At 35.6% G+C, this 13,012-nt stretch overlaps 1 protein-coding gene and 1 long non-coding RNA gene across 3 annotated transcripts; one reads left to right on the plus strand and one right to left on the minus strand.

Moving 5' to 3' along the window:
* The first annotated feature begins 437 nt into the window (after nt 1–437).
* On the plus strand, nt 438–12,674 carry LOC128861387 (uncharacterized). 2 transcript variants are annotated; one of them, XR_008454372.1, is made up of 4 exons: nt 438–724; nt 813–911; nt 12,193–12,436; nt 12,514–12,674. It is a non-coding gene; the product is annotated as an uncharacterized LOC128861387 (long non-coding RNA). The 2 variants fall into 2 exon arrangements; XR_008454371.1 differs by having other exon boundaries at nt 12,193–12,674.
* Nucleotides 3,966–9,403, minus strand: LOC128861386 (CUE domain-containing protein 1). Its single transcript, XM_054099506.1, has one exon. The coding sequence runs from the start codon at nt 9,127–9,129 to the stop codon at nt 8,251–8,253; it is 879 nt and encodes a 292-aa protein (XP_053955481.1). The 5' UTR covers nt 9,130–9,403; the 3' UTR covers nt 3,966–8,250.
* Nucleotides 12,675–13,012: the final 338 nt, after the last annotated feature.

Raw genomic sequence — 13,012 nt, forward strand, 5'->3', positions numbered from 1 at the left:
TGCTCAAGCGTAAGATTTTCCGACGGCTATGAGTGTAAAAATAACCTGGTTTGTTTCATAATGAACCAACTGGTGGCTGACCCCATATTTGTATGTATAGGTATGTATAAGTATATAGTATGTACATATCGCTATTGTAATGCTGCTTTCAAATTCTTTGCCATGAGTTAGTAGTAACATATGTACATATTATATATCACACCCGAAAACAACCCGCACCCGAAGCTTGTGTGATATATGTACAAGCCATGAGTGTGCATGTGTTGCGCCTATTTGCCGGCATAGTAGCTGGCTCACTAGCAATTGAGCCGGCCGGCATTTTACAGAAGGGCAGGGCATCACCAATTGAAGAAATATAGAATAAAAAAAAAACAACTTAATACAACGGTATAATATTTAAGTAAGTGACACGCTTTGCTATTACAGTCGATGTCGTTGCCACTGACTGTGGGATCGTCGTTTGAGTTGAACTGCGTAGGTTATTTTAGTGGACGTATAATACAAATCTATCAATACTTTCTTCAATTTGTGAGCCATTTCATGCAAATAATTTTTTTTATAATTATGATATTGCATTTGCTGATTTATTAATTTTTTGGTATAAATTCTGAGTAAGCAGGATCGTTTATACAGTAAGTTAGTGTAAATCCCGCATTAAGCTGACAGTGAATCGAGTTGTTGGTCTCGGGTCCAACGCCGAAGTAAATTAATGGAACATCACAATGTAAGTACTTTATATACAAACATACATATGTATGTACATATATATTTGTTGTACGCACGTACATCCATACATATATACTTTTCAATAGTTGAGGGAGAATGAAGCAAATTAAAGGCGTTTTAAAATTCCATTGGCGTTTGTAACCAATACTTGGGCACATCGCATGCATATACACAAGTGATGATACGTAAGTATATTTGTTCATTTGTAATTATGCAGGCACAATTGTTTTGAGTGAGCTTCCCGATGTACTCCATCGAGTGACGAAGAAATTGAGAGTGGTGGTGGAGTAACGGAAGCCCGCAGTAAAATGTTCAGCCTTTTCTGAAATGATAGCAATAAAAATTATAGACTTAAGACACACATACATATATAACTATGCATGCCTATACATACTCGTACATGCATACATATGCACATATGTTACTAACCTTTGAACGAAATTTGTGATCGTGTCAAAGCAAACCAAACCACAGACAGGCGAACCAAAAGACGAATTTAGTAAGCCGCTACAACAACAACAACAACAACAACAACAACAACAACAACAACAACAACAACGAATTTAAATTGTATGGAACGGCACTGTCTCTGCGCATGGAAGATGGGAAGACATTATAAATAAATTACGGGCGTCACCACAACGAGACAACTCAGTAAAATACAAAATTGCACAACAGATAGCGAAGTTCATTCGTTGGTTGTCTACAAAGTATGAAAACAAAGATGTTTACTATATTTAGAATTAATCGTGTAACAATAAAATGAGTTAATAAAATATGAAAAAAGTAATATTTTAACCAAAGCATAGACATACATAATAATAATAAAAATAAGTGAGAAAGGCTAAATTCAGTCCGGAACGAACTTTATATACCCGCGCATATTTTGTAAAATATATGTAATTTGGCTGGCTGCTAATTTTTGGAATCAAACAAACTCATGTGAAGGCAATGAGGCAATGGCTTGTAACATCAGGTGGACGGACGGAAGTTTGGTTTTAATATATAAATGGGTGAAAGCCCAACGGATTAAGGGGGGAAGCTGGTCTAGAGCGCAAAAAATGGGCATATTTTATGAATTTATTTTGACTCAACAAAGGAATCAATCGAAAATCTGTGAAATAGGTTTAATAATATAGCTTTCATGGTACAAATACAAAATTTTTCGTCTGAATTAATTTCAAAATGGCCGCTGTCCAGCAGTTCTCCTAAGGCGCCTTTTTTTCTAGTGGGTCCATTGCCGAAGACGTAAACTCCTTAATTTTTGTGATGGATCAAAAAATAAATTTTTTTTAGTTTCTATACAACAACAGAAAGAGACGTGTAGATTTTTTCGATATTTTCTTTTTTCGCGAAATGGTGCACGTTTGAACAAAAAGTTACAATGTTCACTATAAAGAACGACATAAAATTGTTGATTAAAAAAAAAACTATGTAATATAAATAAAAAATCCTACGTACGTCTCCGGAGAAAGGTATTTCGAATGTATTGTCAAAATTTCGTAAGAATCGGTAAAGATTTGTTCGAGTTATGTCTTCGGCCAGTTTAAAAAAAGTGATTTCGAGAAAAACGCGTTTAAAGTTGTAAATAGCGTTCGGGGCATACCTGCGAGGCACTGCCGTCGAATGAAAAATTTGGGCATTTAGACATTTTTGCTGGCATCCCTCATTTGGTATATTATTTCTAAGACCCTAAAGCACCTTTTAAGACAAAAAAAAATTTTTCGATTTTTTCAAAATTCTAGACCAGCTTCCCCCCTTAAATGAATTGGGCACGTACTGCGCATGCCGAAAGAGCGAAATGCTGGGAAAGCTTTTATTTTAACACCCATTAGAGGAAAAAAAAGAGGGCGCTCGCGAAAGAGATGGTCCAATGATGCCGAATCAGATATTGAGGAAATTAACGTACACATCTGGAGAGATGAGGCCATGGATAGAAAAATTGTTGATGAAGCAATGGTCCACTACGGACTGTGAAGCTAAGAAGAAGAAGAAGAAGGTCTGAGTTACACGATCTCAATGATATGTATAGTATGTCGGACTTAATTGAGGTGGGACAAGTTACGTTAAGGGGTTAGGGGTAGTCAGAATTTTAAAAAAATTGGACTATATTTCAGAAAAAAATCCAATTCAAGAACATCGAGACGCACACCCCAAATAGGTGCTTTTGAAAAACATAAAAAACCCGTGCCTGATCGAAGGATTGCTTTTTCAAAGTTTCGCTTTTTTTTTTAACAATTATCGGTTTTTTTCTCAAAGATTGAAAAATATTACCCGAGGCCGCCGTATTGTTAATTTTGAAAAAAAGCATTGATCAAGCACAAGATTAATTATTAATGAAACTAATTTCTCTTGTCCTATTGATTTTAGATGAATTTCAAGGGACTTGTGATGATCACAGCGATAACTTTTACAATTATTATTTTTTTTTGTTTTTGAAATTTTGCTAAAGTCCAGACGAAACATGATGTATTAATGCTATGGTTTTATTTTTGTAAAATAAAGCAATTGACTAGCAAAAAAAAAGAAATTATTGAAAATCATAATTTTTTCGGGCCTCTGACTACCCCTAACTCCTTAAATCGTTAACAAGATGTGTGTATCTACTCAAAAGTGGGCGTGGCACTGACAATTTTCCAACCTTTTTCCAAACCATACAATTTTACAAAAATGAAGGGGCATATACACACATACAACTATTTACAAACTTTTCTTCGCCCAAAACATCTTAGCTACATTTGCTTCCTTGTCAAGTAATTTTTGAGGACTGCATTCACTACGATCACATCTGTCTGGCATAATTACGTTCTGGATACTGTAGCAAGTGAAACTCCTACCTATCCAGAATCGACATCCTAAACATATGTCCGACATGTGAAGGCACCCCGCATAACACTAACCATCTTTTCACATGCCCTATCAAACCCACTCATCTAACACCCCTCTCCCTCTGGACCCAACCTGTCGAAACAGCAAGTTACCTGGGCCTGCGGTTAGATTAGCTAGACGAAGACGACTGGTGATTAAACTACACTGACAGGGAAAAGTTACTGCTACAACAACAACACCAACAACACTATCTATCGCCCACTGCAGTCACTTTACGTAACCGGAACGACCCAGATTTATATCCGGCTAAGGACTGTCACTTCAGTAGCATTCTCCATAATACCCTATGTGTGGGGAATGTTTATGCTGCTACAACAACAGCAACACTATCTGAGTGCAAACAACGTGGCTTTAAGTTTTGAGTAACATTTATTCGTTTCTCTTTATTAGATTCTTGGTAAAGCTTATTTATACATAAATACATAATTATTATTATGACTTTTTTTATGGCTTTTTGTAATTATGTAATTCTCCAACCTTTTCTTTTATCAGAGTTTATATGCGTACGTGTATGTAGTAAGAATATATTAATATGTATGTAAGTGCTGACTATTTACTATACTTTTTATGCTGTATTTTCTTCACAATATGTTTATATGTACTTTATATAACTCTAAAGGTTTATTTTTTTACGTACAGAGTTAGAGGGAGGCAAATTACAAATTTAGTTCTCATCTCAGTTTTTGTAAGTTTTGCATTTTTTAAGATGGAACTTATTATTTTAATTTAATAGATGAATAGTTTTAGATTGCAATTTAAAATAAATACATACAATTTCATAAGTTAATATGATTTCTTAAGTAAATACTATCAACATATTCACAAATTTATCAATCTTAATTGAGTTCGTTTTGCACTGATTCCGATAAAATTTTAACAAACTTGTACTTTTTTTTGTATGTTTTTGGACGAAGTGAAAATTTTGATCCTTTGCATACATACATATGTATTGTGCATATTTGTATGTCACTTCGTCAAAGTATTTTAGCATACAGAAATCATTAGACTAACAAAACTTTAATAATTTGGTCTACATCGATTTTTCTGCTTCTTTTGGATTACAATTAGCTACTACAATTTAAAAATTCAAGTTTATTTTCAATCATTATTTTTTAAAGTAATTGGAGTAAAGGTGTTTTGAAATATTCAATATATATCACAATGTATATATAACATTTTAAAATATAAAACTTAAATACACTACATAAAAAAGTGTTACTTCGAAATATCAAGAACCAAGGTGACCGTATAAACACTTTTTAAAATACATTTTATTTGAAAGGCCGTTGAGTGGCATAGTTAAAAAAATGTAGTATTTGGCACTATATACATACATATGATATGCAAATTTAGGGAGCATCGAAAAAACAATATTACATACATTTTAGGTTTGCAATCTCGACACTAATATGCACTCCACTCAACATTTAAAATCGCAAGACAGGAAAAGTGTCAGTTCATTACACATTTTTCAATTTTTTTTTATAGAGCTTAATTTTATGTAAACAATTAAAACGATTTCTAACAAAATATATAAAAAAACAAAAAATCAAAATAAATAATAAAAAAAAACAAATACAAAAACTCTAAAAAATATAAGTAAAATGCATGATTCAATAATAAAAGGTTTGCTCAGTAAGCAGCTTTCTCGTTTCCTCTTGACAAATCGGCTCTCTTAGCAAGGCACTGGGTTGCTAACTCTAGAAATTTAGAGTAAAAGTGGAGGAAAAATAAAATATGTGGGAAAAACATTTCGCTTTCAGAAGGATGTGCTTATGGGCAAGAAGTTGCTCGATACGTCTAGGATCAATATGAACACGATATGGAGTACATCCGGACATACCGCTTAAATAAGGTTATCATAGAGGGGCAATGAGCGTGAAAGATGGACATTTTGACAATCTGAGGCCGATGCCTTTCAAATATAGGCTGCGAAAGTGCTCACTAGATTGTTTTAAAAATATATAACTTACTAACAAGGGTTCATTTTATTTCTTATGATGTGGTGATTTAGAAGGAATTCATGTTTTGAAAAGAGCATTTCCCAAAGAGTTACGACAGGGAGAATAATGGGATAGTGCCGACGCAATCGATAACATTGTAGACCTCATTATAAGAAAGTTGGTATTGTCGGAACTTGTTTCCAATGGATGGATGAAGCGTCCAGAGGAGGCTTAGCGAAGTACAGTACCAGCATGAAAAAGCTCCTCATAAAAAACATCTGCATTTCGGATTCAACCTCAAACTGTAGGTCCCTCCATTTGAGGAACAACAAGACACATGTTACAAATAGGAGAAGGATCTCGGCTAAGCACCTAACAGAATTGTAGGCGCCAATTATTTATTTATTTTTAACGAAATAGTTTCATATTGGCGAAACTTTGCAACTTCGTGATCGGTTTTAAATTAAAAAATTAATTCACAAAATAAAATCTTGGTTTAAGTAAAATAATTTCTTGTTTTAATATCAGACTTGGTAACTTCCCCTAATAACTTCTATTTGTACCATTATTTAAATTCAAATATTAAGTAAAAAAATACTTTTTTGCTACCATTTTTACCAAAAAGGATTTAATTTGTTCCCCTTTATTCACCTTCTTAAATACAACCTTTTGTAAGGGAGTGTCAAAAATTGAATGTCACTAGTGAGCAAACCTTTAATAATTGAATCATGAGTAAAATGTAGTTAAGAATATGTAAATTTTGTGAAAGGGACTACTTCGATTAGATCTAAAACTTTCACATAAAATTGAAGTAAAAAACAAAACGAAAAAGTAATTGAAAACTTAGTTTTGGATGTGTGAACTTTGTGAATGGCATTACTTCTGAACGTCACATATAATATTTTTAATTACTTCAAATTTGCATTAAATAATTCATATAAAATTGCAGTAAAAAACAAAACGAAACAATCTTGCAAAAATAATTGAAAACTTTATTTGTAATTTGTGAATGGCATTACTTCTCAACGTCACATATAATATTTTGAATTACTTTGGATTTGCATAAAATGTTTTATTTTATGTGGAGGTGTTTACTTATTGAATACTAGTAAGCAAATTGTTTGTTCATGTACGACAAGTAACCTCTATTGCAATTAGTTGACGGAAAATTTGACACAATATACATAGTTTTCATGTTATAAATTTAACTGTGCCTAGAGATGTTTTAAGGACTATCCAATCTACAATTTCATTGTTTAATTAGCACTTTAGTTATTTTCATATATGTACTTATATGTGTTTACATATGCATTATACCCAAATTAGGTTAGAAGAATTAACGTCTTGATAAAAAATTAATATTGAAAACACTTTTCACCCAAACCAACACGAATAAACCAAATGTCTGGTAATTCTATGCGCATCCTTGAAAGAGTTCGGTTTTTGACTTGCATATTGTTAAGATTTTATGTTTTTTTCTAAGAATTTCATACTATCTTTTTAAACATTTTCTTTATTTTTCACATTTCAAGTTCTTTATATTGTAATAGTTTTGCTTCGTTCATATTTGCAGGTGAATTTTGTGAAATACATGTGGCCTTGGTGTTGATATTCTAACAAATTGTGTATATATTCAGTCCTGTCAAGTATTTTTAGGTAAAAACAAATTCCAATAGATGCAAGCATGACATTAGGGAGAAGCCGGTATTTGTGTTGATACACTAACTAACATTGCACTGAGATTCGTATTTGACTATAAGGAAGCATTCGTGGCCATGCTTGCACCCATGCCGTTTAAAAAATGAAACAGCAAGCTGCAAGACGACAGTTCTACGTAACCGGAACGTCCTGGATTTATATCCGACCAAGGACCGCCTCTTCAGCAGCATTCCCTGTATATGTATGGGGAATGTTTATGCTGCTACAACAACAACAACGACAGTTGGTTCTACGTTACCGGAACGTCCCCAAGGACTGCCACTTCAGCAGCATTTCCCAAAAATGTATGGGAATGTTTAATGCTGTTACAAAAATAACAACGGCAGCTTAAGTCTAAACTTAATAATGCTTATTGTCCAAAAACCTCGACAAATAGCTAATAAAATTAAAATGTATATCGTATACCTAATTTTAAAATTATAACGAAAATATAATCATTGCCACATTTGCAAATTTTAGCTCAGTCCAAAATTTAAATTTTGTTTTTTTTTTAATCACATAATACACCGGGTTTCAGATAAATAACAACTGCTTATTAGGCTATACACAACTAAATTTCTAAGTCAAGGTATGTCTTTGTAAATTTTCAAGCACCGTTTCCTCAAGCTGTACCGTTTATTGCACTTCTCATTTCTACATTAATTTTTGCAATTCACTCGTTTTAACATACTCTTAACATTTTCTGATAACTACTAAGTAAACTTAAGATAAAATTTATAGTTTTCAAAGCTTTTGCATACTTTTGAAAATCTTCCATTTCGCGTTTATAAACAACCACACCTAAATATATAAATAAACATGCTTATCGGCATTAAAAACAAAAAAATAAAATAAAATAATCTTAAAAGATGAATAACAACGAAATTTAAGCGTAAACTCGTACAATATTATGTTCCAACAACTATTAACTTAACACTAACTCACTTACATATCAAATTAAAACAAAATTTATTCTGCTTTCCCAACTAACGGTTTACTTACGCTGTTGCTGATGGTGATCCTCATCGTCGCTGGGCTCTTCCTTCAATGGCAGCGAGTCAATTTGTTTGGCTGTTGTTGTTTTTTTATTACGCTGCCACGTAAAAACACGCGCCATTTGTAGAAATTTCTTTCGTGATACCTTGCCCATGTGCTTTAGTCGCTCTTTGAATGCTGCATCATCCTCGCCTTTAGCTTTGCCGCTTTGCTCTTTTTCCAGCGCATTCATAAATTCCTGATTCCATCGCAATTGATTCATGAATTCCTCATTTTGCAACATCAATGCAAACTGTTCGTCCGGCAAGTCAAAATCACGAGCCACCCCATTCTGAGCAGTAGGTGTGATGCGTAGAAAACCTGGCGGGAGTGGACCGAGCATAGGTGGATTCCAACGTTGAGTACCGTGATGCACGTTTCGTTTTGGGGTTGCACTAGTTGACGACTTGGACATGGTACTAACCAATCGTTGTTTGGGTGATGCCCCTGTATTGTGATTGGATGATGTATTCACACCGTTACTGCCACTGAGATTCAACAGCACTGCATTTGCCGCAGCAGCTGCAGTTTGCTGATTGTTCGGTACTGCCGCGTCGCCGCCATCAGTAGTGTCAATTAGTTGTGCGGTTGCAGGTTGCTTATCTGTGCCATACAGATTGATTAGACTGCGTTGTGGCGATGTGTTTGCATCCAATTCATTCCGCAGCTTTTCATTCTGGTTATCAGTGGACATTGCTAACAGCTGATCGATGGTGGCATCCACTGCACCCTGATTAGCACGCAACACAGCCTCAATAACTTCACGATCCATGTCTGGGAACATTGTTTTGAAATCAGACATGGCCTGCGAGAATTCCAGCTGCAAAGTTGAGGCCATACTTTTTTGTAGAGGCTGTACGATTAAAATTGTGGTCCCTGGATTTTGCAGCCTTTTTCTCAATCGAGTATTAGCACGGTATAACAAGTCACAGACGCAATAATTTATTTTCAGATGCAAGCAATTCTATGTTTGTTCACTTCCCAAAAAAATACATAATACCGTTGAACTTGTTTATCGGTGAGTAGATTGTTGAAATGTTAAAAGTCAAATGAAAATTTTTTACACCGATAGAAAAATTGATAGAAAACAATGCATTGGTAGCAGCGATAAACTAGTCACAATAGAAACGAAAACGGCAAGAGAGAAATAGCTGGGAAATGCATGCCTGGGAGTATTTATTGTGAATGGGGCTAATATTGTTGGCTACGGCTAGTACCCTGCAAGAATCTAAGTGTGCGCACACAGGCCGAGGTACCGTAGGGCCTTATGCTGCAAAAAGTCACCGACGTAAACGCTGTCCCCTGTCAGCTGTTACGATCAAACTAATGAGAACCCCATGTAAATGACAAATTACTTCCCTTGCATATCGTAGATTTTATCGCAGGAGTTTGGAAAATTCCCGTAGAACCGTATCAGCTGATTGCTCATTTGTTGTTGTTGTTGTAACAGCATAAACATTCCCCGCGTATATACGAGGAATGCCGCTGAAGTGACAGTCCTTGGCCGTATATAAATCCGGGTCGTTCCGGTTACGTAGAACCGAACGTAGAACACACAGTGTTGCCAAAGCGTATATTTCGAAATCATTTCCAAATAAACTTAGAAAAATTTTAATTTTTGTTAAAATAACTTTAACACACTGTTGAATGTGAAAATTTGTAACTGATAACGCGGATGTGGGTAAAAGTGTGTATTCAAACATATCAATGGCCACATTGCGTCAATACAACCAAACAAAAACCCACACAAGCCGATGTATTATGTAAATATGTAACCAAACGAAAGCAGTTGTTTTCTACGGGCATAAGTTTTGTTCAATTTTGTGTATCTTACGGACAATACACAGAGATTACGATACCGTCGGTGATTGCGGGCACCATAACCGTCACCTATGCAGACATCCGTTTGCCGAGGTTATGCTGGCGGACACGAAATGTGTTTGCTCTGTTTAGCTGCTGATCCAATGCACACTTGCTTTGCTTCGACAACTGCCGCTACAGAATAGAAAGGCACTTTATGCCTTTGACATTTGAATTTCATTCGTCGCTTCGTATTTTTCCTATTGTTCTCACAGTATTCAATGCTACCACTTAGAAGTTTTCAAAGTAAAGTAAATCATATCAAGGCCTGTCTTGGGCCATTGGTGTGGGGGTGGTTATATTATGTTTGCTACAAAACGGCATTCCGGAAAACTGAAATTTAGTTTAAAAATAAAATAAAACGGAACAAGGTTGCAGATTTTTTTCTATTTATTTGATTTTTAAATTGTCGAACTACTCATAACTTACGGCGGCCGCCGTAGCAGAATGGATTCATGTATGACTTCCATTCGGAAGTTAACAGGTTTGAGTAGCAAAAAAAATTATAGAACAAGATTTTTCTATTTTTTTTTTTCATTTGTAGAACAACAAGAAGACGCCCACCACAAATAGGAGAAGTTCGGCCAGTAAAGGGTGTAAGCATCAATTATAAACATATTTATACATCCTCTTAATTGTAAATCTTCGTTTATAGAATTTGACATTCTCTGCAAAAAGCAAAAGCAAAATACTCTACACAGTGCTACTATCTGCTCAATGGTTTTTTATTTATGTTGCATTTTTCTTTTTTATTAGCAACACTAATTACGTTAGCAAATGCCGAATAGATGAAAAGAGCTGCCCAAAATTACATTTGTGTGGAAGGAACGAAATATAAGGCGTCTTCTATTCGCCATTTCTCCACTCGCTGTTTTCATGCTTGATTAACTTAACGAAAAATTTGAATGCGAAAGCATCAACAAAGTTATCGAGTAAGATTTGCCGCTAGCGAGTATAGTTATAGCTCATTAGGCTGGTATAACTTACATCTTACAAACACATCCAAATTAAGGCAGCTCTATTCCCGCGTTTCCAACACGTGTTCATTTATACCAGTGGCTTCATCTATGCGCCACTTGCTAACTCTTGGCGAAAAGAAGAGGCCTATGAGGCTTAATATTTGCTTTCACGACGAGACCATTTGGTTTTTTTTAGTTTGTTTATATGCGGGAATACTTTGTGGTACCACCGTACGTTTTACACGTCACGTCAGTCAACTGCATTGTCGCAACGGAGCCATTGAGATGGGTCTATTAACGAGTATTTATAAGTAAAAATACTCTCAGCTGCAAAAAATAGCTATAGCTCTCAAAACACTCTTTGCTGATAGAAAATCGTATCAAAAAGTCTAAAAAACGTCGTACAAATTTAGATATTTCTCAATAAAAAGTATAGTAGTTGGGTGTCAGCTAACCTTCCTTAGCCTTAGGCCTTCACTCCTAAACTTCTTGTTGATGGCGTGCTGGTCCATAGCAAGGAAGAGCCCGGGTTTTATTAATGATGAGGCCACAACCTCTCTTGTCAATGCTTCCGCTACTTCGTTCCCAGTTATACTCCTGTGTCCTATGACCCAAATTAGCCGGATACGATCGTACGTTTCCAACAGATTCAGTTCCTTGATACACTCGAGGACCAGTGAGGACTTAATTTCACAGGATAACAAAACCTTGAGTGCCGCCTAACTGTCGCTCAGAATGGCAATTCGCTCATTCTTTTGGAAAACTACCCATCGGCATAGAACGGGGCCATATATTCCAGTGCCTATGCCTCCTGGTGTCTTCGAGCCAACTGTGCAGGGTCACTCCTGGAGTACCAAGTAAAAACATCCTATCCTTCATCCTATTTTCTTGATAGGCATCTAGGTGTGAGTTTGACAGGCATCTAAACGTGTGATGGTATGAGTACTTGGTCTTCTTGCTTGAGCGTATTGGCATTTATTTCAGTTCAACGCAAGACGCAGGCATGGAGACACACATTTGGGCAGACATTATTTGAAATTTTTAATAGACCCATTCGTAATAAAATACTTCTTTTTTTACAGATTGTTCATCACTGATGAAGATTAGATACATTTCAATTGCTATTTACTTAAATATATCTGTAAAATGGCTGTGTGTGAACACGATGGGCAACACCAAAAAGAGACACAACACCTTAGCGAGCAGTGAAGTGACAAATCGAAGGCGCCTTATGTATTTTTCAGCCGCGCGCTGTAGGCCTCTTCTTTTCTAGTATAAATAAACATATGTTGGCAGCGCTGGGACAGAGCATTTGTTTGGAAAATAGTGAGTTATATCTGTTGCTAGCGCGAGTCTTGCCCGATAACTTGGTTGTTGCTTTCATATGGACATTTTTCGTCAAGTGAGCTGAGCTGAGAGAAAGCGAGCAGGGGTGTGGCGAATGGAAGAGGACTTGCATTATCATAATATTTTTACGTACCTACATAAGTATATAAAGCGAAACCAATTTTTGTATGAATGTAGGCATATTTGCTAATTATTTTAAAATAAAAATTCAATAAGAGACAGGAAACATAATCACATAAGACCTTATACAAAAGCCATTGTATAAAAGAAACAAGTAAGGAGTACTAATGGGCGGCTGCCGTAGCCGAATGGGTTGGTGCGTGATTACCATTCGGAATTCACAGAGAGATCGTTGGTTCGAATCTCGGCGGAAGCAAAATTAATAAAAACATTTTTCTAATAGCGGTCGCCCCTCGGCAGGCAATGGCAAACCTCCGAGTGTATTTCTGCCATGAAAATGCTCCTAATAAAAAATATCTGCCGTTCGGAGTCGGCTTGAAACTGTAGGTCCCTCCATTTGTGGAACAACATCAACTCGTACACCACAAATAGGAG

This window comes from Anastrepha ludens, chromosome 4 (assembly GCF_028408465.1).
Source record: "Anastrepha ludens isolate Willacy chromosome 4, idAnaLude1.1, whole genome shotgun sequence".
Taxonomy (NCBI): Eukaryota; Metazoa; Arthropoda; class Insecta; order Diptera; family Tephritidae; genus Anastrepha; species Anastrepha ludens.